Source organism: Dermacentor andersoni, chromosome 10, assembly GCF_023375885.2.
Source record: "Dermacentor andersoni chromosome 10, qqDerAnde1_hic_scaffold, whole genome shotgun sequence".
NCBI lineage: Eukaryota > Metazoa > Arthropoda > Arachnida > Ixodida > Ixodidae > Dermacentor > Dermacentor andersoni.
This window is the reverse complement of record NC_092823.1, coordinates 11,347,547-11,369,188: the sequence shown is the minus strand read 5'-3', so window position 1 is coordinate 11,369,188 and position 21,642 is coordinate 11,347,547. Positions and strand designations below refer to the sequence as shown.

Genomic DNA, 21,642 nt, shown 5'->3' with positions numbered 1-21,642 from the left:
TTTGAAATAGAGGTGAGCAAGGGAAGCCTCAGCCTGGAGCTGACGTTTCAGCAAGCAAACATGTTTGTGAGGGCCGTGCCGAAGACAAGTTCCCACACCGAGGCTTCACTTGCTCGTCCGCTGTTGATTGGCTGAACGCTGACTTGAACTTACTCCGAGCATATTTCAAAAAACTTTTTGGAGCACACTGTGTTCAGGTTTGTCATCTGTTGTTTGAAGAGCAAGAAAAATTGTTTTTAGTCACTTGTCTGTTTGAGAAGTGTGGAATAGGCCGATTGTGTGAACATATCTTTTCTAGCTGTCTCTTACGGTGCAGGGCTAGCCTAGTTATTGATTTCATCCAAACTGTACATTAACGATTTGTAATTATCAAACGTAAACTAATGCACATATCAATATCTAATTCAAATCTTAGCACTTGCCATCTTAACATTACCTTAGATTTTGTCATGCCATTTCACTATCTTGCTGTACACATTACAAATAACTTAAAGTGGACGTACGTCATTAACAATGCTAATCAGATGCTTGGGTACTTACGGTGCAACTTTTTCAAAGCAAGAAGACAAGAATATTTTCAAGATATTATAAGAAGAGATCCCCAATGGCAGCCACAGCAGCCCCAATAATTCTTCAGGAGCCCAGGGAACCACCGACGTTCCGCGGTTCCTCATTTGAGGACCCGGAAAGCTGGCTGGAAACATATGAGAGGGTCGCTACATTTAACAGCTGGGGAAGCGACGACAAGCTCTAACATGTCTATTTCGCATTGGAGGACGCCGCCAGGACGTGGTTCGAGAATCGAGAAGCCACCTTGACGACGTGGGACTTGTTCCGAAGCGGCTTCCTGCAAACATTTACAAGCGTCGTGCGAAAAGAGCGAGCCCAAGCTCTACTTGAGACCAGAGCGCAGCTGCCGAATAAGACGATCGCAATCTTCACTGAGGAAATGAGCCGTCTGTTCCACCACGCCGACCTGGAAATGTCAGAGGAGAAGAAAGTCTGCCTGCTGATGCATGGTGTAAAGGAGGTGTAAAGGAGGAACTTTTCGCCGAATGGTACTGTCACGTGGTCATGACGTTGAAGAACACAGAAGCAATACTGTGAAGGAGAAAACTAACTTTTATTGGGCGAACCTGTGCCCACAAAACAGGCTACACTTATAGCACAACGATAGCGGCGAACACGGTCGGCGCTCGTTGAAAATCTGATCAGCGGGTCAAGCACGTCGGCTTTTATACAGCAGTCGCCGAATGTTCCTGACTAATTGTTGGGACCTGCGTGCCTTCCACAAAGTTCTACACCATTCACGTCACGTGATAAAATCGGATAACACAAGGTTCGGCGACAACAGACAGTGGATAGAAGCATCAATAACTTTCCAGAAACTTCAGATACATGCAGGCGCGTCCCGCACTGTGCGATAACATTTCTTAGGCGGCGAAACGCGGTCACCTGATAAAGATAAGTACACGTGTCAATACGAAGCCCACCGACGACCATAGAAGAGTTTCTTTGCGAGGCCACCAGCATTGAGAGGACACTCGAAATGCGGAACCGGCAATTCAACCGCCGGACAAAGTCGACAAAATACGCCGGAATTCAATCGCTGCCCACCGACGATCTGCGCGAGACTATCAGAGCAGTCATACGGGATGAGCTACAGAAGTTGTACCCTAGGTCGCAACCTCAAGTAGCCTCAATCGCCTCAATCGTCAAAGATGAGCTTGAGCGATCCCTTGGAGTTCCTGAAGTGCAACCAGAATCACCGCAGCCCCAGCTGGAAGCGATGACCTACGCCGCCATCGCCTGCCGCCAAGGCCCCCTGCACCACCGCGCCAGGCACCTTTAACGCCGCAATTCCGTTGTCCACCGCCGCCACTGCCAGCCTGCCCGCCCGTCGCCCAGTGCCACTACGCGAGGAAGACGGACATTTGGCGCACTCCTGGCCACCGCCCGCTCTGTTACCACTGCAGAGAAGCGGGTCACGTCTACCGCAGATGCCCATACCGGGAGATGGAACTGAGAGGGTTTGCCGTTAACGCGCCGCGACCACAGCTTGGCGAACGACCACGCGATATCGCCGACTACCTCGCCGCCACTCAGTGGAGCGCTCGACGACTGTCCCGTTCGCCGTCACCAGGCCGCTACCTGTCACCGCAGTGCAAACCATACACTGGCCCAGCCCGGGGCCGGTCTGCGAGCCCATATCCGGAAAACTAAAAGCAGCAACCGATGGAGGTGCGGTTGCTGTTTGTCGACCTGACGAAGATCCTCCGCCGCCGACGAAGACGCCGAAGAGACCATCTCGACAACATAAAAACGACATGCCGTCATCCCGACGAAGTCTGGAAGCCAAGAGTACACCGACAAAAGACGACTTGACGACGCGACGTTTCAGCTTCAGTTCAACACAACGCAGCCGTGATCCGACGCCAAGACTCAACTGCAACGCGAGACAAAGAACCACCGACCTCGACGTGCTTCTCGATGGCCACGCAGTTACCGCCTTAGTGGACACAGGGGCCGATTACTTCGTAATGGGTGGACACGTCGCCGCCCAGTTGAAGAAAGTTAAAACTGCATGGGAAGGCCCTCAAATTCGGACTGCTGGAGGACACCTCATCATGCCGACCGGAATCTGCATGGCAAGAATTATCGTTCATGACCGGACTTGCCCTGCCACCTTCGCTATCCTCCAACAGTGTTCACGAGCCGTCATTCTTGGCATGGACTTACTGAACCAACACGGCGCAATCATCGACCTGAAGTCGAAGCGATACTGCCGGAGGGCTCTCGTAGTCACCATGCCTTAAGCATGATTGAAAGTCAAGTCAGCATCCCGCCTTGCTTCAGCATTGTCATTTCCGTCGGCACCAAAACACCTGCCGACGTAGAAGGCGTCATCGAGGGTGACCAACGTCTACTGCTAGACCGTGAAATTTGCGTCGAAAGAGGGATTCCTCGACTGCATGGAGGGAAAACTGAAATGTTGCTGACAATCTTCTGCCAGGACTTCAAGCACATCAACAAAGGCACGACGATCGCGTACATCCAGGAAATTCTTCTGGAAAGCAGTAATGCGTTTGTCCTTTCAGATTCCGCCGCATCTACCCTAACGACCATGGTTCCCGAACCAGACTACGACATTAATCCAAGTCTCCGCATGATTAAGCAACAGCAGCTCAGAAGTCTACTCCGACGATACAAAGGCTGCTTGCCGACGTCATCGAGGATTCGACAAACACCAGTTGCCAAGCATCGCATAATCACCGAGGAGTGCGCTTGACCACTCTGCCAGAGCCCTTACCTAGTTTCGCCGCGAGAATGTGAAGCTATAAGAGAACAAGTCGACGAAATGCTGCGCGATGACATCATCCCGCCGTCAAAAAGCCCGTTGGCATCCCCTGTTGTCTTGGTGAAGAAAAAGGACGGAACCTTACGTTTCTGCGTCGATTATCGTCGACTGTATAAAATGACAAAGAAGGATGTACACCCCCTACCACGGATAGATGACGCATTAGATCGGCTCTGCAACGCTAAATACTTCTCGTTGATGGATCTCAAGTCTGGCTACTGGCAAATAGAAGTCGACGAGAGAGATCGCAAAAAGACCACCTTCATCACGCCAGACGGCCTCTACGAGTTCAAGGTCATGCCATTCGAACTGTGCTCGGCACCTGCAACTTTCCAGCGCGTGATGGACAAGGTTTTAGCGGGATTGAAGTGACAGACATGTCTTGTTTACTTCGATGACGTCGTCGTCATCGCCGGAAATTACGACAATCACCTTAGGCGGCTAGCGACAGTTCTAGACGCCATCAAGTCATCAGGGCTCACTCTGAAGCCAGAAAAGTACCGCTTCACTTACGATGAGCTTCTGTTCCTAGGCCACGTCATCAGCAAGTCTGGAGTCCTCCCCGACCCTCAGAAGACAGCTGCCATCGCAAAGTTCCCGCAGCCCATCGACAAAAAGGCAGTGCGTAGATTCCTGGGCAGGTGTGCCTACTACAGGTGCTTTGTCAAGGACTTTTCACGCATCGCTGAGCCGCTAACACAGCTAACTAAATATGATGTTGAGTTCAAGTGGGAAACGCCGCAGGCCGACGCATTTGAAGAACTAAAACGACGCATGCAGTCGCCGCCCGTACTTGCGCACTTCGACGAGCACGCCGATACCGAAATCCACACTGACACCAGTAGCCTAGGCCTCGGTGCGGTCCTAGTCCAGAGGAAAGAAGGACTTGAACACATGGTAGCTTACGCTAGCTGGTCGTTGTCAAAAGCGGAAGGCTTTTGACAACGACCAAAAAGGAATACCTCGCCATCGTTTGGGCTACAGCCAAATTTCGCCCTTACCTATATGGCAGGCCATTCAAAGTCGTCAGTGACCATCATGCCTTATGTTGGCTAGCGAATTTAAAGGATCCGTCAGGACGGCTCGTGCGGTGGAGCCTAAGACTGCAAGAATATGATATCACTGTAGCCTATAAGTCCGGACGAAAACGCTCTAATGCCGATTGCCTATCACGCGCCCCCATTGACTTGCCGCCGCAAGATGATGAAGATGACGATGGCTTCTTTGGCATTTTAAGCGCGGAAGACTTCGCTGAACAGCAGCGAGCAGACCCGGAGATAAAAAACCTCGTCGAGTATCCAGGAAGGGCACACCGACGTTGTCCCTAGGGCATTCAGGCGAGGAATGTCTTCATTCTCGCTTCAAAACAACCTACTCGTAAAGAAGTTCTCACCAGTGCACGCCAACCACCTTCTTGTTGTCCCGTCAGGACTGCGTTTAGAAGTATTGCACGCCCTACATGACGATCCAACCGATGGACACCTCGGATTTTTCCGGACACTATCACGAATACAGGAAAGGTATTATTGACCGCACCTGACCGCCGACATCGCCCGTTATGTCAGAACATGCCGAGACTGTCAGCGACGAAAGACACCACCGACAAGGCCAGCCAGATTACTACAGCCAATCGAGCTTGCTTGCCGACCATTCCAGCAGTTTGGAATGGACTTGTTGGGACCCTTTCCGACGTCAACAACTGGAAATAAGTGGATTGTCGTGGTGACGGACTACTTCACCCGCTTCGCTGAAACTAAAGCACTGCCGAAAGATAGCGCAGCCGAAGTGGCAAAATTCTTTGTCGAAAACATCCTGCTGTGACATGGCGCCCCAGAAGTCCTCATCACCGACAGAGGAACGGCCTTTACAGCGGAGCTCACCCGAGCCATTCTGCGGCTCGCCCGAATGGTTCACCCGAGCCATTCGGAGCGGCTGAATAAGACCCTCGCCGACATGCTAGCAGTGTACGTCGACATCGAACAGAAGACCTGAGATGCCGTCCTGCCGTACGTAACATTTCCTTACAACACGGCGGTGCAAGAAACAACACAGATTACACCATTCAAGCTGGTTTACGGCAGGAACCTGACGACGACGCTCGACGCCATGCTGCCCCACGTCACTGACGAGGAGAATCTTGACGTCGCTACCTATCTCCAGTGCGCCGAAGAAGCCCGACAGCTTGCGCACCTGCGGATCAAGAACCAGCAGAGGACCGACAGCCGACACTACAACCTCCGAAGACGCTTCGAGTACCGGCCCGGCGGCCGTGTTTGGGTATGGACCCCGATACGCCGACGAGAACTCAGTGAGAAACTACTGCGACACTATTTCGGACCCTACAAGGTCATCCGACGTATTGGCGCACTGGACTATGAGGTCGTCCCAGACGGCATTTCGCATTCACAGCGGCGCCGCGGACGATCTGAAGTGGTCCACGTTGTGCATCTTAAACCCTTTTACGGACGCTGACGAACTTCCTTAGTTTGTTGTTTCTTTGCTATGGGTGTTTTGCTTATGACTTTTGTTTGTTTGCAGCATCGGGTCGATGCTTTTTTAAGAGGGGGGTATTGACACGTGTACTTGTCTTCATCGGGCGACACATTTCACCGCCTAACAAATGTTATCGCATAGCGCAGGACGCACTTGCATGTGTGGGAAGTTTCTTGAATGTTATCGGTGGTTCCATCCACTGTCTGTGACCAAACCTTGTGTAATCTGATTGCATGTGTGTGCGACGCGAATAATGTAGAACTTTGTGGAAGGTACGCGGGTCCCAGCGATTAGTCTGGAACATTCAACGATTGATGTAGAAAAGCCGACGCGCTTGACCCGTTGATCAGATTTTCGATGATCGCCGACCGTGTTCGCCGCTATTGTTGTGCTACAAGTGTAGCCTGTTTTGTGGGCACAGGTTCGCCCAATAAAAGTTAGTTTTGTCGTTCACAGTATTGCTACTGTGTTCTTCAACGTCACCACCATGTGACAATATTGTCAACGAACTGCTTCGCAAGACTATGTGCCAGAAGTGCGGAGGTAATAGTGTTTCGATCTCCTGAGGTGCAAATGATTACGGTATCGCGGTGCAACTGAGCCTGGAATGCGACTTTTGCAGCTGTTTGGAAATGAAATGGAGCTCAAGGTGCATGTCAAGAATGGCAAAATCTAACCCACTTGAGATAAACATTCTCGCGGCCCGTGCCGTTCAAAGTACCTGTAAAGGGCAAACAGCGCTGAACGACATATATTAAGCAATGCACATATCCCACAGAGGCCTGCACCAGAAGACGTACCAAGGACACTTGAAGGGAAGACTGAACCCAGCTGCAATAGAGGCTTGTGCAAAGGTGCTGGATTTCAGAAATACTGGAAACATTGAAGTTTGTTTCGATGGCACTTGGATGACTAGGGGGACCTGTCCCATTGGTGTGGGTGCTGTAATCGAGTTGTTTTCAGGATATGTGGTAGATTTCAAAGTACTATCAAACTTCTGTCTTGGCTGCAAACATGCACAACCAAAGGAAAATCCTGGGTACAGTGCCTGAAAAGAAAATCACGTGTGCCAGAAAAATAATGATAGTAACCGGAGTGCGACTGGTGTGCGCATGCCTATGCTGAAAAAGGTATAAATGTCCGGTGAATTTCAAATAAACTTCCAGTTGGCAGTCAGCGCTTGTCTGTGGTATTTGTTTCCTTGTGTCCTTGACTTTCTCGTGCTGTTTAACCTCAGTTCTACTAATAGTCATTTCCGAACTGTCATTTCACAAACTGGCCTAGCCCCGGCTTCCCGCAAAGTTGATGCTGTGCTCAAGGTGCCTAAGCCCCAGAACAAAAAGGAGCTTCAGAGCTACCTCAGCCTCATCAACTTCTACAGGAGTTTCCTGCCGAACCTGTCGCAGCATCTACAGCCGCTCCATCTTCTGCTCCGAGATGGTCAGTAATGGGTCTGGAAGAAGGAACAGGACCGGGCCTTCCAGCGCAGCAAAAGCTAACCACCAAGGCCCCAGTGCTGGTACACTTCGATCCTGCCAAGCCTGTCATCCTGACCAAAGATGCGTCACCGTACGGCGAGGAAGCCGTCCTGACGCATCGGGACAATGATGGCCAGGAACGCCCTGTGTCGTTTGCTTCTTGTCGGCTTCACGACAAGGCAGTTCTCGTGCAGGAGTCACCTCGAATGGTACGCTGGGCCTTCAGGCTGGCAGCTTACAGTTACCAGCTAGTTTACCATCCGGGAAAGGACCTGGGACCTGCTGATGCCCTGAGCCGCCTGCCCCTGCCAGAGGTGCCTGATGCTGTTCCAGAACCTGGTGAAGTGTTCATGCTGGAGCATGCGTACCTGAAGGTGCTCTCCATATCTGTGGTATCGCAAGCGACCAGCCGGGACCCAGTCCTGTCTCAGGTGGTGAAGGCAGTGTCTCGTGGGGAGGAATTGGTTCAGCAGGCCTATAGCCACAAGGCCGCTAAGCTGAGCTTGCATCAGTGCTGCCTACTGTGGGGTTCCAGGGTGGTGAACCCATGAAGTCTCTGGTCCAGGGTCCTGCAGTTGCGGCACACAGGTCACCCTGGCATGGAAAAGACCAAGATGGTGGCCCAGTCCCATGTTTGTGGCCAGGCCTGGACATCGCTCACATGGTGCAGAGCTGCCAAATCTGCCAGGAGCATCAGCGGGCCCCACGTCATGTGGAAATCACCCCCTGGCCGTTCCCACAAACCCTGGTCCCGCCTAAATGTGGATTTTGGGGAACCTTTCAAGGGCCATTACTTCCTGGTGGTGGTGGACGCATTTTCGAAGTGGGTGGAAGTTCTACTTGTCACCACTCCCTCAGCAGGTGCGACCATCGCAGTTCTACGACAGGTCTTCACCGCCCAGGGGTTGCTGGACGTAATCGTGTCCGACAATGATCCTGCTTTCGCCAGCACAGAGTACCTGGCCTGGCTGACGAAGAAGGAACCCGCCCGATGGTTCCGCTGTACCACCCTGCTTCGAATGGAGCAGCCGAGCGGGTGATGCAAACTGTCAAGGACAAGCTCAAGAAGAGCCACACTGGGGATTTACGGACGCAGATTGCCCGGATACTGTTTCAGTACCGGACCATGCCCCACGATATCACTGGCCGTGCCCCCCCGTGAGCTCCTGCTGGGTCGGATGGTCAAGACACCCTTAGACGTCTTGCATCTCGACCTCCGATCCACAGTGCTCCTTCAGCAGCTGAAGCAGAAGCTGGCTGCTGACCAAGGGTACCGCCCGGGCCTTTGCCAGAGTCGGGAGCTCCAGTTTTCCCACCCTGGCACGCCAGACAGGTGGTCGTCCCTGCCAGCGCCTCATCGCTGCTCGTCCGCATGCCAGACGGGACCACGTGGCACAGACACGCCGACCATGTTAGGCCTCGCCTCAGGACCTGGCCAGCACCTTCGACTGCCACTTCGGAGTTCCAGCCCGCAGGAGGACTAGCGGCAGCACCAGTCGCTTCCAGCGGAGCACCGCCCACCTTGGAGGCAGCAAGCATTGCCAGTGGTGCGGCGCCCATTGCGCCGGTGTCAAGCCCGTCACCACTCACAAGGCCGACCACTGCGGACCCTCCGGATGGAGCGAGGCTGTCTCAGACAGCACACGGCGTTGCCACACCCGGCCCGTCAACACCCGCACCTCGACAGCGGAGGCCACCGGACCGTTACTTGCCTGGCTAGCACGCACCATCAACACGGCTGAGGCGGAGGTAGAGCCTCGCACTTTGAACTTGGATGTTTGTTGTCGGCAGACAAACTGGGGGTAATGGGGTGTAACAAGCATGTGATGCCCCCTTGGGCATAATCTTCGTTGGCCTGCCAGGCTCGGTAGGCTATATTGGTCACCGCACCACAATAAACACCGACGAGCACAGCTGCTCGGCGGTCAGTCATCGTTTGTCACCACCACGCTGCAGAGCGTCCATCTGACGCAGCGTGCCTCGAGCCCTTCCTTGTTCACGAACCCGGGTGGATCGTGACACCCTGCTATGCTTCCCTTCCCTTGGAATTCAGTCCGTAACCCTTAATGACCAATGGTTATCTTCCCTCCTCATAACATGTCTTGCCCATGCCCATTTCTTTTTCTTGATTTCAACTAAGATGTCATTAACTCGCGTTTGTTGCCTCACCCAATCTGCTCTTTTCTTATCCATTTATGTAACACCCATAATTCTTTCCATAGCTCGTTGCGTTGTTCTCAAATTAAGTAGAACCCTTTTCGTAAGCCTCCAGGTTTCTGCCCTGTATGTGAGTACTGGTAAGAGACAGCTGTTATATGCTTTTCTCTCGAGAGATAATGGCAACCTGCTGTTCATGATCAAAGAATGCCTGCCAAAGGCACTCCAGCCCATTCTTAAACTTCTGATTATTTAAGTCTCATGATCCACATCCGTGGTCACTACCTTCCCTAAGTAGATGAATTCCCTCAACACTTCCAGTGCCTCGCTACCTATCGTAAACTGCTGTACTCTTTCGAGACTTATTTTTCTGCAGATTAATTTTTAGACCCACCCTTCTGCTTTGCCTCTCCAGGTCAGCTAGCATGCATTGCAATTGGTCCCCCGAGTTGCTAAGCAAGGCAATATCATCAGCGAATCGCAAGTTACTGAGGTATTCTCCATTAACTCTTATCCCCAATTCTTCCCAATCCAGGTCTCTGAATACCTCCTGTAAACACGCAGTGAATAACATTGGAGAGATCGTATCACCCTGTCCGACGGCTTTTGTTATTGGGATTTTGTTGCTTTCTTTACGGAGAACTACGGTGGCTGTGGAGCCGCTATAGATATCTTTCTGTATTTTTACATACGGCTTGTCTACACCCTGATTCTGTAATGCCTCCATGACTGCTGAGGTTTCGAATGTATCAAACACTTTCTCATAATCAATGAAAGGTATATATAAGGGTTGGTTATATTCTGCACATTTCTCTATCACCTGATTGATAGTGTGAATATGGTCTATTGTTGAGTAGCCTTTATGGAATCGGAATCCTGCCTGGTCCTTTGGTTGACGGAAGTTTAAGGTGTTCCTGATTCTATTTGCAATTACCTTAGTAAACACTTTGTAGGCAATGGACAGTAAGCTGATTGGTCTATAATTTTTCAACTCTTTGGCGTCCCCTTTCCTATGGATTAAGTTAGCATTCTTCCAAGATTCCGATACGCTCGCAGTCATGAGACATTGCGTATACAAGGTGGCCAGTTTTTCTAGAACAATCCGCCCACCATCCTTCAACAAATCTGCTGTTACCTCATCATCAGCCTGGTTATGCCCACTGCAGGGCAAAGGCCTCTCCCATACTTCTCCAACTACCCCAGTCATGTACTAATTGTGGCCATGTTGTCCCTGCAAACTTCTTAGCCTCATCCGCCCACCTAACTTTCTCCCGCCCTCTGCTACGCTTTCCTTCCCTTTCCTTTCCTGTAACCTGATCCTCCCTAGCTGCCTTCCCCCTTTGCATAGCTCCCAAGGCTTTCTTTACTTATTCCGGCGTTACTTGTGGGATTTCCAATTCCTCTAGACGATTCTCTCTTCCATTATCGTCGTGAGTGCCACTGGTACTGTATAAATCTCTATAGAACTCCTCAGCCACTTGAACTACCTCATCCATATTCGTAATGATATTGCCGGCTGTGTCTCTTAACGCATACATCTGATTCTTGCCTATTCCTAGTTTCTTGTTCACTGCTTTTAGGCTTCCTCCGTTCCTGAGAGCATGTTCAATTCTATCCATACTATACTTCTTTATGCCAGCTGTCTTACGCTTGTTGACTAACTTGGAAAGTTCTGCCAGTTCTATTCTAGCTGTAGGGTTAGAGGCTTTTATACATTGGCATTTCTTAACCAGATCTTTAATCTCCTGCGATAGCTTACTGGTATCTTGTCTAACGAAGTTACCACAGACTTCTGTTGCACACTTCTTAATGATGCCCATGTTCATTGCTTCAACACTAAGGTACTCTCCTGAGTTAAAGCAGAATATCTGTTCTGTAGCTTGATCTGGAATTCCTCTATTTTCCCTCTTACTGCTAACTCACTGATCGGCTTCTTATGTACCAGTTTCTTCTGTTCCCTTCTCAAGTCTAGGCTAATTCGAGTTCTTACCATCCTATGGTGACTGCAGCGCACCTTGAAGAGCACGTCCACATATTGTATGATGTCAGGGTTAGCGCAGAGTATGAAGTCTATTTCATTTCTAGTCTCGCCGTTCGGGCTCCTCCACGTCCACTTTCGGCTATCCCGCTTGCGGAAGAAGGTATTCATTATCCGCATCTTATTCCATTCTGCAAACTCTACTAATAACTTTCCCCTGCTATTTCTAGAACCTATGCCATATTCCCCCACTGACTTGTCTCCAGCCTGCTTCTTGCCTACCCTGGCATTGAAGTCGCCCATCAGTATAGTGTATTTTGTTTTTACTTTACCCATCGCTGATTCCACGTCTTCGTAGAAGCTTTCGACTTCCTGATCATCATGACAGGATGTAGGGGCGTAGACCTGTACGATCTTTAATTTGTACCTCTTATTAAGTTTCACAACAAGACCTGTCACCCTCTCGTTAATGCTATAGAATTCCTGTATGTTACCAGCTACATCCTTATTACGAAAGTATAGAAAGCTGGGCGAGTTGGTACGGTAACATGATCTTGGGTTGCAGTGCGAAGGGACACGGACACAGACTAGAAGCAGACAGGATGAGTGCTGTCAACTAAAATTTTATTGAAACGAAGAACATATATATAGGTGATTGCAAGAAACTGCAGTATAAGAACATGACAAGGTATAAAGACATCAGTTAAATTTTGTTTCAAATTTGTTTCAAAACATACCATCTTAAAGAAAGTGAAGAAAACAGCAATTGATTTGCTTGAGAAATTTGGTCTTGAGCGCTTTGTGTCGGGAGTAAAACAATTCAAGGGACTGCACCTCAACATATTTTTTAGTGCTAAAACACATAAGGCGGAACTTCCTTTTCAAGCTATTATTTTTGAAAAAGGAACGTGGCAGTACATTGTCTCAACATTGTACAGTACAGTACAGTACAACGTCTCAACATATTTCAAACTGGAGATGTACCGAAAGGAATGAAAATCTCTGTTGTTAGGCCAATATACAAAAACCGAAAAAAGAGTGACTGCGGAAATTACAGACCGATTTCTAGCCTTTCAGCACTTGCCCACATAATGAAAAAGCATGCAGCATCTGTGCTGCTGTCATTCTGTGATCGATTTTCACTGAACAATAATGCGCAATTTGGCTTCACACAAAATAAAAATATAACTTGCTTGTTAGATTAGCTTTCCGATTACATCAACAGTTTGACAGAAAATAACCGAGTGGTCATGGCTTTAATGTTAGATTAACAAAAGCTTTCGATACCATAGACCATAATATTATGATAAAAAAGTTGTAATATCTGGGCTTTCGGGGACACTTCATTAAGTTCCTTTCAAGTTATTTTGCTGACAGATTTCAGTGTGTTAGGAGAAACATATAGCAGTTTGGAGCCACTAAAATATGGAGTACTTCAGGGTAGTGTGTTAGGACCCCTACTTTTTAACATTTATGTTACAGACCTCAGCCTTCTACCACTACATTCTAAAATTTTCCAGTATGCGGACGACACTGCGATTACTATAGATGTTGCCAACATTGATACAGGGTTCCAACAACTACAGAGTGATATTGTTAAATTAGGTGATTGGTTTCAGGAAAATTATATTTTCATAAATAAAGGAAAAACAAAGCTAATTTGTGTTAAGAATCCCCACAAAGCTATCACAATTAATAGGAGGATTTTTTTGCATTCATCAGACAGTAATTCATGCCATTGCCTACCTTTGCCACTTGAATCAACTGTAAAGTATTTAGGTGTACATTTCGATCAATGTCTTAATTGGAATAGTCACGTTAAACACATATGTAAAAAGCTAAGATCAATTGCTGCCATGATGTATCACCTTCGAGGCAGAGCTCCATTTAAAGTAAAGCTTACTGTACTTAATGCGCTAGCTGAATCTTTACTTATGTATGGCATTAGATTATACGGCACTTGCTCTGAAAACAAAATACAAGAAATTAATCGTGTAATTCGTAAAATAGTCAAGAGCATAACTTACGGTACAGTGTTAGATAGCGCAGGTACAACGGAAAAATACCAAGTCCTGGGTATACTACCAGTGAAAGAACTATTTAATTATGTAGTTTTGAAGAATCACTACTTCAGCAAAGACTCACTCAAGCGGACAAGCAAGGCAGATTCGTCATCATTCCGTCTGGTATGTTCAACGAGAAGGCTCATGAAGTTGTGCAAAGGAATTTCGGCAAGACTGTGCTTAATCTGGGAAAGCTGAAATCTTTTGCGGCTTCTCTGTGTGAAAGTATTGGCTTGGACAGAATTGCTCAAGGTATTCGGCTTTGTAAAGGAAATAGCTTACACGTGTTTTTTACGGCGAAAACACATAAGGAAGGAATACCGTTCAGATGTATCGTCAGTGAAAGAGGGGCTTGGCAGAGCCATGTTAGTGGTTTCCTGCTAAGGCATCTTAATAGGTCAGATGTCAAAGACCCATTTTCTTGCAGGAACTCTCTTGATGTTGTTAAATTTTTGAATGACAATAAGTCTTCAGGTGATATGTTTTCCATTGACGTTGTTGATCTGTTCTATTCTATCCCACAGACTGAGTTGTTAGCCGCTGTACAGTCGTGCATTGAAAAGAATGGGGAGGTTTCCCTCCAGAACTCTGCCGGTGTTTCTGTTGTGAATTTCTTGGCAATGTTAGAGTACTACTTGTCTTGCACGGTGGTATTACTTCAAGACCAGCTGTTTGTTCAGAAAAATGGAATCTGCATTGGTTCCTGCGTGGCTCCTGTGCTATGTAACATCTTTCTCGCACAGGTGGATAGGTCACTGGCGGATACTTTTGACGAAGCCAAAGTGCTGAAAACATTTAGATATGTTGACAATTCTTTAATTATTTTAAAGAAACAGGTTTCCTCATCTTATCCACAAATAGTGGAAGAAGTTTTATCTGATTTTAAGCTACTTGGAAAAGGTTTGGACGTCACCTATGAGCTTGCCCAAGGCAACAGATTGCAGTTTTTAGACATTGACATCACCCTTAATGACCAAAGCTTTTGCTGGATGTATCGCCCTCGCGCACAAAAAGAACTAATGCCCTATGATTCCTCCCATTCAAAGACAGTAAAGCGCGCCATTGCTCAGATGTGCCTGGAAGCGTCACTGAAGGAATCTTGTTGCCATAAGGTAGAGGAAAGCTTTAACACCCAGATTCGGAAGTTGGAAAAAGCAGGCTTTCCAACCTCGATCTTAACTGGAGTAGCTGAAGCCTTGCTGCGAAAATTGAAAAATAAAGTAGAAAAAAGGGTGATCAAGATGACGTCACCAAAAGCAAAAGTATACCGGTTGTCATCCCGTACACCCATAAGATAGCACACAATTTGAAGCATGTAGCGACAAAATATAAGGTTCCTGTGGTTTTTTCCGCCCCAAAGAAACTGGCTGGCTTGGGCATTAAAACTGATCCCAACACGGTAAACAAAACTGAATGTAAAAAGAGACATGCAGCTCCGCTTGTTAAATGTGCCGTGGGAGTCGTATATCAAATACCTCTCACATGCGGAAAGAAGTACATCGGACAAACCGGCCGCTGTATTAACGACCGATTAGCGGAACATAATCGGGATTTACAAAATGGCACCAGTTCTCATCTGCCGCATCATTGTAAAGCCTGTGGAGAAGAAAGGAAGACTAAGTGTGTGGCAAGGCTGAAAGAAGCAAAGGTTTTAAACAGAAGTGAGGACCAGACAGCCCGCGAATTGTTGGAGGCCTTCTATATTAAAAGAAACTGTAGTGATTGTGTTAGCGCCCCATCTATCTCCATTTATAAGAATGAAACTGCTTTTTTAGATACACGGGCGTGAGATACATGTGTGCCTCACCTATCTTTTATCTGCTTTTTTGTAAAAACCCTTGCGCGCATGTGTGGTTCTTGCTACCTATCTTGATTTGTCCTTATATTCCTTGGCATACGCGGTGAATAAACAGTTGGAAGTTTGCGCCTGTCCCATCTCGCTTGCTGTGTGTTGTCTTTTTCGGTGCTACAACCCTCTTCTGGAATAGTGACACTTCCATTAGGTTGTTTCAATCGGAAATAGAATTTCTTTTTTTATAATTCGTTGCCCCGCTAGGCTGATGAGTGTTCTTGTTTGCTGCATTCTGCACATGTTCTATTTGTCTATATATGCCCACCGGCTGCTGTGAATAAACCAGTTGAAAGTTACCGCCTGTATTGTTTTTGTGTTCTCTTCCGCTGTCCCCATCTTTATTTGCGGTCAATATGATATACAGTAAACACCAACTAGGCCAAACTGAAGTTCTTCTGCTGCTACTTCACCATAGGGCCAATCAAGCTCGACAATGGCTGCCCAAATGAGTATTTTGGGCCTCACTAAGCTAATGATGTTTCATAATTGTTCTCTCATGCGCATTACTTGCCTGAGGAAGATAACCAAAACAAACAACGCAACCACATGAATGTGTATTTGCGTGCATACAGGCTGCTAACAGTGGCTGTCAATTTCACATTCACTACTACTGCTATTTCACCATAGGGCCTGTCAAGCTCGACAGTGGCTGCCCGACTGAGCGATCTGGACTCTACAATGTTACTCAGGGTTAATAACTGTGTTTGCATTTTGATTCGCCAGCACTTAAGCATGTCTTCATGCCAGTACTTAAATTGAGCACAACATGTGCTTTTTCAGAATTGAGCTTGCATTAAAAGAAATATGCCGTCAAATGAACTGCCTATTTATTTGAGAGGTCACGGGGTGGACGCTCGGCTAGCGTCCCCACCAGCAAAATTTTGGTGGCCCTAATAAGGGCTGTTCTTTCGTTAAGAAGAAGTTATTATGCTTTGTCAAGTGGCTCAATGCTGGGCAGCTCGCAGTCGGAGTCGCTTTCTCCAGTGTCATCTTCGCCCAGTTGGATGACGATGGGTTGCATGTGCTCACTCCCAGACGTGTCAAGTACGAACTTTGCCTCCAGGTCATTCACATTCACATGTGAACGTTCACATGCTGAATGTTCTTCCTTCAGTCTTCCACCGTTACATGCTTGATTTTGTCCCTCAATATGCTTGACCGTGGACAGCTTGGAGTCTCTGTCGTCCACCGTGATTACATTTTTGACCTTTGCCCACACGAGCTCAATGGGATTAAATTCGCAGTGGTACAGCGGCAGCATGAGTACAATGCAACAGGCCCTTTCAGTTGCATTGTCTACAATGTAGCTCGAAAGCATGACATAACAGAGGCCACCAACTCAAGCAGCTGCTTTTTCACTATCATTTCGGTGTAGGCGATGTCCTTGCTTTCGAGCCACTCCTGCACTTTTTCCTTTTCCAGGCCATCATCAGCAATTTATCTTCTCGCCAAATATGATAAGGTGCATTGTCCATAACAATGACCCTACCAGCTGGCAACTTCTGCAGAACATCATTGAACCATCCCTCGAAGCGATTGCTGTCTGTTTCTTTGTGGCAGTTGCTTCTTTTTTAGCCTTGGAATACATCCAACCAGCCGTCGACGAAGCCATTCGTTCTGCTGACATGTGTCATGATCAGGCGCTGGCCTTTCCCAGAAGGTTGGCTTAGGCCCGTTGACAGACCATTTGCTTGAGCATACAGGCGTACACACTTCTACACTACGGTGTCTGTTAACACAATTGACCAAGTGTGTCTCGCTGTCACCCATGTCTCATCCAGGAAGAAGATCTTTCGGCCTTCCGCCCGGTAGCACTTCACACCCCGCACGTAGCGATTCCGTCATTCAGCAATGTCATCCGGGTCGATAAGCAGCGAGTTGCAGCTCCTCTTCTCGTGCTTGAAGCTGATCTTGGCAAGCAGGCAACACACAGTACACCACATCAGCGATGGGAGATTCATATGCTTCGACTTGTTCATTATCTTCCCAACCGATGGTATCTTGTTGTGGCAAAAGAAATTGTGCACCCATGGCCTCAGCACGCACAATGTGAAGCTGTTAAACATTGTGCTGCATCTCCTCTTCTCAACATTTCGTGGGTGCTTTCGCGAGAATGTCAACAGTTTGCCACACGAAAAATGCAAAGCTTTGAACACCAAGTATCTCGGCGGCAAACTTGCTTGTGTCCTCCACACTGTGCTCAGGCTACCTGTTATGCCAATACATGGAGCAGTGGAACATCATGTTGCATGAACCGCTGTTCAGGATGTGACTGTTTCTGTTCTTTCCGAAGCTCCTTGGTGTGGATGTCGAGGTGACATAAGGCTCGTTCGGCAACAAAGCAACGTGTTCCGATGTCACCTCGCTGGGCTCCATAGTAGAAAACTCGCGCGGAATGCCGTGCTCGAACTTGCGAGACTACAGGTTTTCTAAAAAAACATGAAAAGGAATGCAAATTTAAAAAAAACAAGAAAACCTATCCCATTCTTGAAAATAAGTTGGTGAAAACATAAAACAAAAAAACAAAAAAATAGAAATCTTATGCTATTTAAAAACAAGAGACAAGCATCCGTGTATTTATTTAAAATGATAGCTTAAGTATTTTTGTACCTTTCCTGCCTTGTCTCCTTGCCCAAGGTTTGTAATTGTTACAATAAATACATATTTTTAAAGTATTTGTTAAATGGCAACTGATTCATATTATTTCTGGAAAACAAGTAGGAAATGTTCCATCTACATATAAACAGTGCAAAAGCCATACAGCACTGCTCTTTCTACTTTTGTCCCTTACAACAAAACTAAAAAATTAAATTGATGAGGTTCAACATCCTAAAACCCCATTCTGATTATGAGGTATGTCCCAGTGGAGGGCTCAGGATCAATTTTGACTTCCTGCGGATCTTTAACGTGCAGTACACAGAAGCACCATGGGTGTTTCTGCATTTCACCTCCAACGAAATGCGGCCACCGCAGCCGGGATTCGAACCGCGATCTCGTGCCCAGCTTGCAGTGAAGCTATATCCTACATAGTATTCCTTTCTTTTTTTTTTTTGCATTGAAAAGCAAACATTTTTTTTTTCCAATTTCCAGAATGGTATGCCTATGAGAGCTATAAGTGGATTAAATCAGCGGCTGCACTTTATAAACACATGCCCGCAGCCGTCGATCTTGCACCATAGCAGCGGACACGCATCATTTTAGAAGGCACAGGGTTATTTTTCTCTCAGGATTCGGCATGTGCTGCAGCATTCCCATTCGGAGAGCGCTAGCAAACAAGTCAAGATATAAAGTCTTATTTATGCCGAGAAATACGTGTTTTAGAAGCACAATTTTTTTAGCGGGACTATTTTTTAGTCACGGAGGCAGTCGCCTGCCACACTTCAGTCATCTAGTCGGAGCCTTTCCTGGCTTCTTAAGTTGTACCCAACAATAGTCAAAGAATTGCACCACTTCTACTACCCCAATACATCCACCATCACAATGCCCGAGTGGCCATATAAAAGTAAAATTTTCCCTTTCGTTGTTTAAATTTGTGTTGAGGATAGATACAACTGTATCAATGAGCTTACCTCCTGGTCCTTGGGAGCGGTCCCACTCCAGCATGAGATCCGCTGCGTACATTGCACGTGACTGTGGACTGTGTGCCAGGCCAGCCGGTGGTGGTTCGCTGCACGCCAACTCAAACACCTGCCTCAGCACCTGGAACACCTCGGCCTGGCCAAAGTAAATGAGGCAGGCCCCGTGTGACTGCCTATCTGAGCAGCTACTACAATCACCAGCTAATACCACCAGTTCTAAAAGGCAGTGAAAAAGGCACTGCAATCGTTTGGCTACCATGCAAACAGGCAGTACAAAGATTTTTCTACGACTTGGTACGGCTTTGTTGAGAAAGCATGTAGTAGCTTTTTTATTGCAGATTGTTGTTCAAAAAGTGGTGTCCAAAACATAGGACAAATGTCGCCCATGCTTCTGTCACCAGGTGGCTTGTATAACCACCCTGGTAGGCTGCCATCAATTTATGTTTTTGAATTGGCTCTTGGCTTCATGAATGCAGCTTTCTGTGCACAAAACGAGGACAGAGAAGTGGCTAAGACACACAAGCACAGACTCGCAACAGTGTTTTATTTTGAAGAAAGTGACCACATATATAGCACAATCTGTGACACATTACGTGTGTGCCGCCCACAGAAAATTCCCATCTTTATGCAAGAAGGATAGAAAGGGTGATAGACGGTTTTTACACACAGATGTCACCACACCTGTCAATCGATTCCACTTCGATTATCTCGAAGGTTAACTGATTAAGACTTTTGCCGACAATTGAGTAAGCACTATATACCAGTTTACATGCGACCGTTCTTGTGGCGTTTGCCTGATTACGCATGCAATTTTTACAGTGTGCATCCAAAAACCGCCCTTTCATTTCTATCCCATTGTCGTGATGCTCCCGAAGCCCGTCATTAAGACATTGTTCGCTCTGACCAACATAGTTAGACCAACAGTCCAAAGGCAGATTATAAACTATTCCTTCCACACAGTCAATAAATTTTGACTGATGCCTCTTCTTGAATACAGGCTCCTTGGGAGCCCATGCACTGGTCAATCGGCACGAAGATTGCAGTTTTTCTGGAGTGGAAAAAAATAACACTTCTACATTGGCGTGCTGGCCAATCCTTTTCAGTAGGTGCGATATGCTGTGGATATATGGAATAACTGTGACTTCTTACAGGGTGTCTACCAGGTTGACATTTCCAAATTCCCTGAGCTTTCCAGGTTTTCCCTGAGTGCCTTTGTAAAATTCCCTGAGTGACTCAGAATTATGTTTTACGTCAAGACGGGCTGAAACCATGTTGCCCGATGCTGTTACTCTCTAGTAAGCATGTGAAAGAGTTTCCTTAAAACTGACTTATTCTAGTTTGAATATACTAAGGAATAGCGTTTATGTTGTTCAAAAAGAGAATAGAAGGGAGGGCTTAGTAGAACGCACAGCAAATAAAATGTCTTAAAAAAAACATGCAAATTGAGTCGGACATTCTCAAATATGAATAAAAAGGAGATACATACAGAAGCAAATATTTTCGAATATGGGCTATTTCTATCAACTGATAGCAAGCTCAGTAGTATGAGGCCCAAACTTTCTCACAATTGAGATTATCTCTGAACACCTCGTAAGTCAACCTCAACTGTCGTGACATACTCTCATGCCGTGCACATCACCTCAGTGTTGTGCTTCACTACTTTAAAGAGTTTATTTTGGTTTGGATGAAAGACACCTGCACCTTGGCATCGGTGAATACTTTGTTTTTTGAGCTCAAGCTCCTTCAAGACGGTGGCAGCAAGCTTCCTTTGCCGTTCCTTCCTCAACGCATACGTCCTTTCTGTTCTCGTCCTCCTTCTGCCGCTCGTTCAACCCATGGACCATTTGAAGCATCTTCTTGGTCAGTTGCAGAGTGGACTGGGGCCGCGAAAATGTCCGAAAAATTGGCCAGTTGAAAAAAAATGAATGCAATGTCCTTTACTGCCCTTAAGGGCTCAAACCGCCACAAGCACATTCGAATACGCTCTGAAGGCCTGTCGGTACACATATTAGGCATATTGGTGATCGTACTGTGACGGAAGATACCGAGTGCACGGGTGTATAATTAAGGAATACATACTGTGTCCTGTTGCAATAGCTCCTTCGCATGCTTGTTTTGCTTCACCGCAATACTTCTGCGTATGCTTCACCAAGTAACATTTCTGTACAGAGGCGAATCTGACTTTCGGGAACCGGCATTACGCAATGTACCGTGCTTTCCAAGCTTCTAAGCCAATCGCGAGGATCACAAAGGTGGAGTCGGTGCCATTGCTGACAGCAGCAAATTCTTTTAATGAAAAAAATGGCACCCAACAGCAAGAAGCATAATAGCGAACGTCGAAGCAGCTAGGCCTAGTGTTGCCACAGTGGTGGCTACAGCTGCCAGCGGATCTGCGTGCGAGAGTGCTGGTTCGAGGCAGCGAGGTAATCAAAACAGCAGCAGTGGTGACTGATTAATGCCACTCCGGACCTGCGGTCACGGCAAAAAGTAAGGAAAATTGGATGGCGAAGGGTCCCTTGTCCAGAATTCCAGATGTTCTGATACATTGACTCTATGGGGTATGTGGTGGTATGTTGTGGCACGAATTAGATTCTACCATTGAGAGAACCATGACTATCCTCTCGAACCACAGTAAGGGTCTCAGGTTTACCAAGGAAGTTCCGAACAGTGGTCAACTCAGGTTTT

The 21,642-nt window shown here is 47.2% G+C and overlaps 1 protein-coding gene across 2 annotated transcripts in view; it reads right to left on the bottom strand.

Annotated features, from left to right (window-relative positions):
* Positions 1–21,642, bottom strand: part of TTLL12 (Tubulin tyrosine ligase-like 12) — a 363,841-nt gene that overhangs the window by 45,010 nt on the left and 297,189 nt on the right. The window contains exon 14 of one of the 2 annotated variants that reach the window (XM_050168995.3): positions 18,949–19,093. In XM_050168995.3, coding sequence (XP_050024952.2) covers positions 18,949–19,093 — 145 coding nt within the window. Of the gene's footprint in view, positions 1–18,948; positions 19,094–21,642 lie in introns of those variants that run through there. The other variant, XM_055065384.2, reaches the window with a different exon arrangement.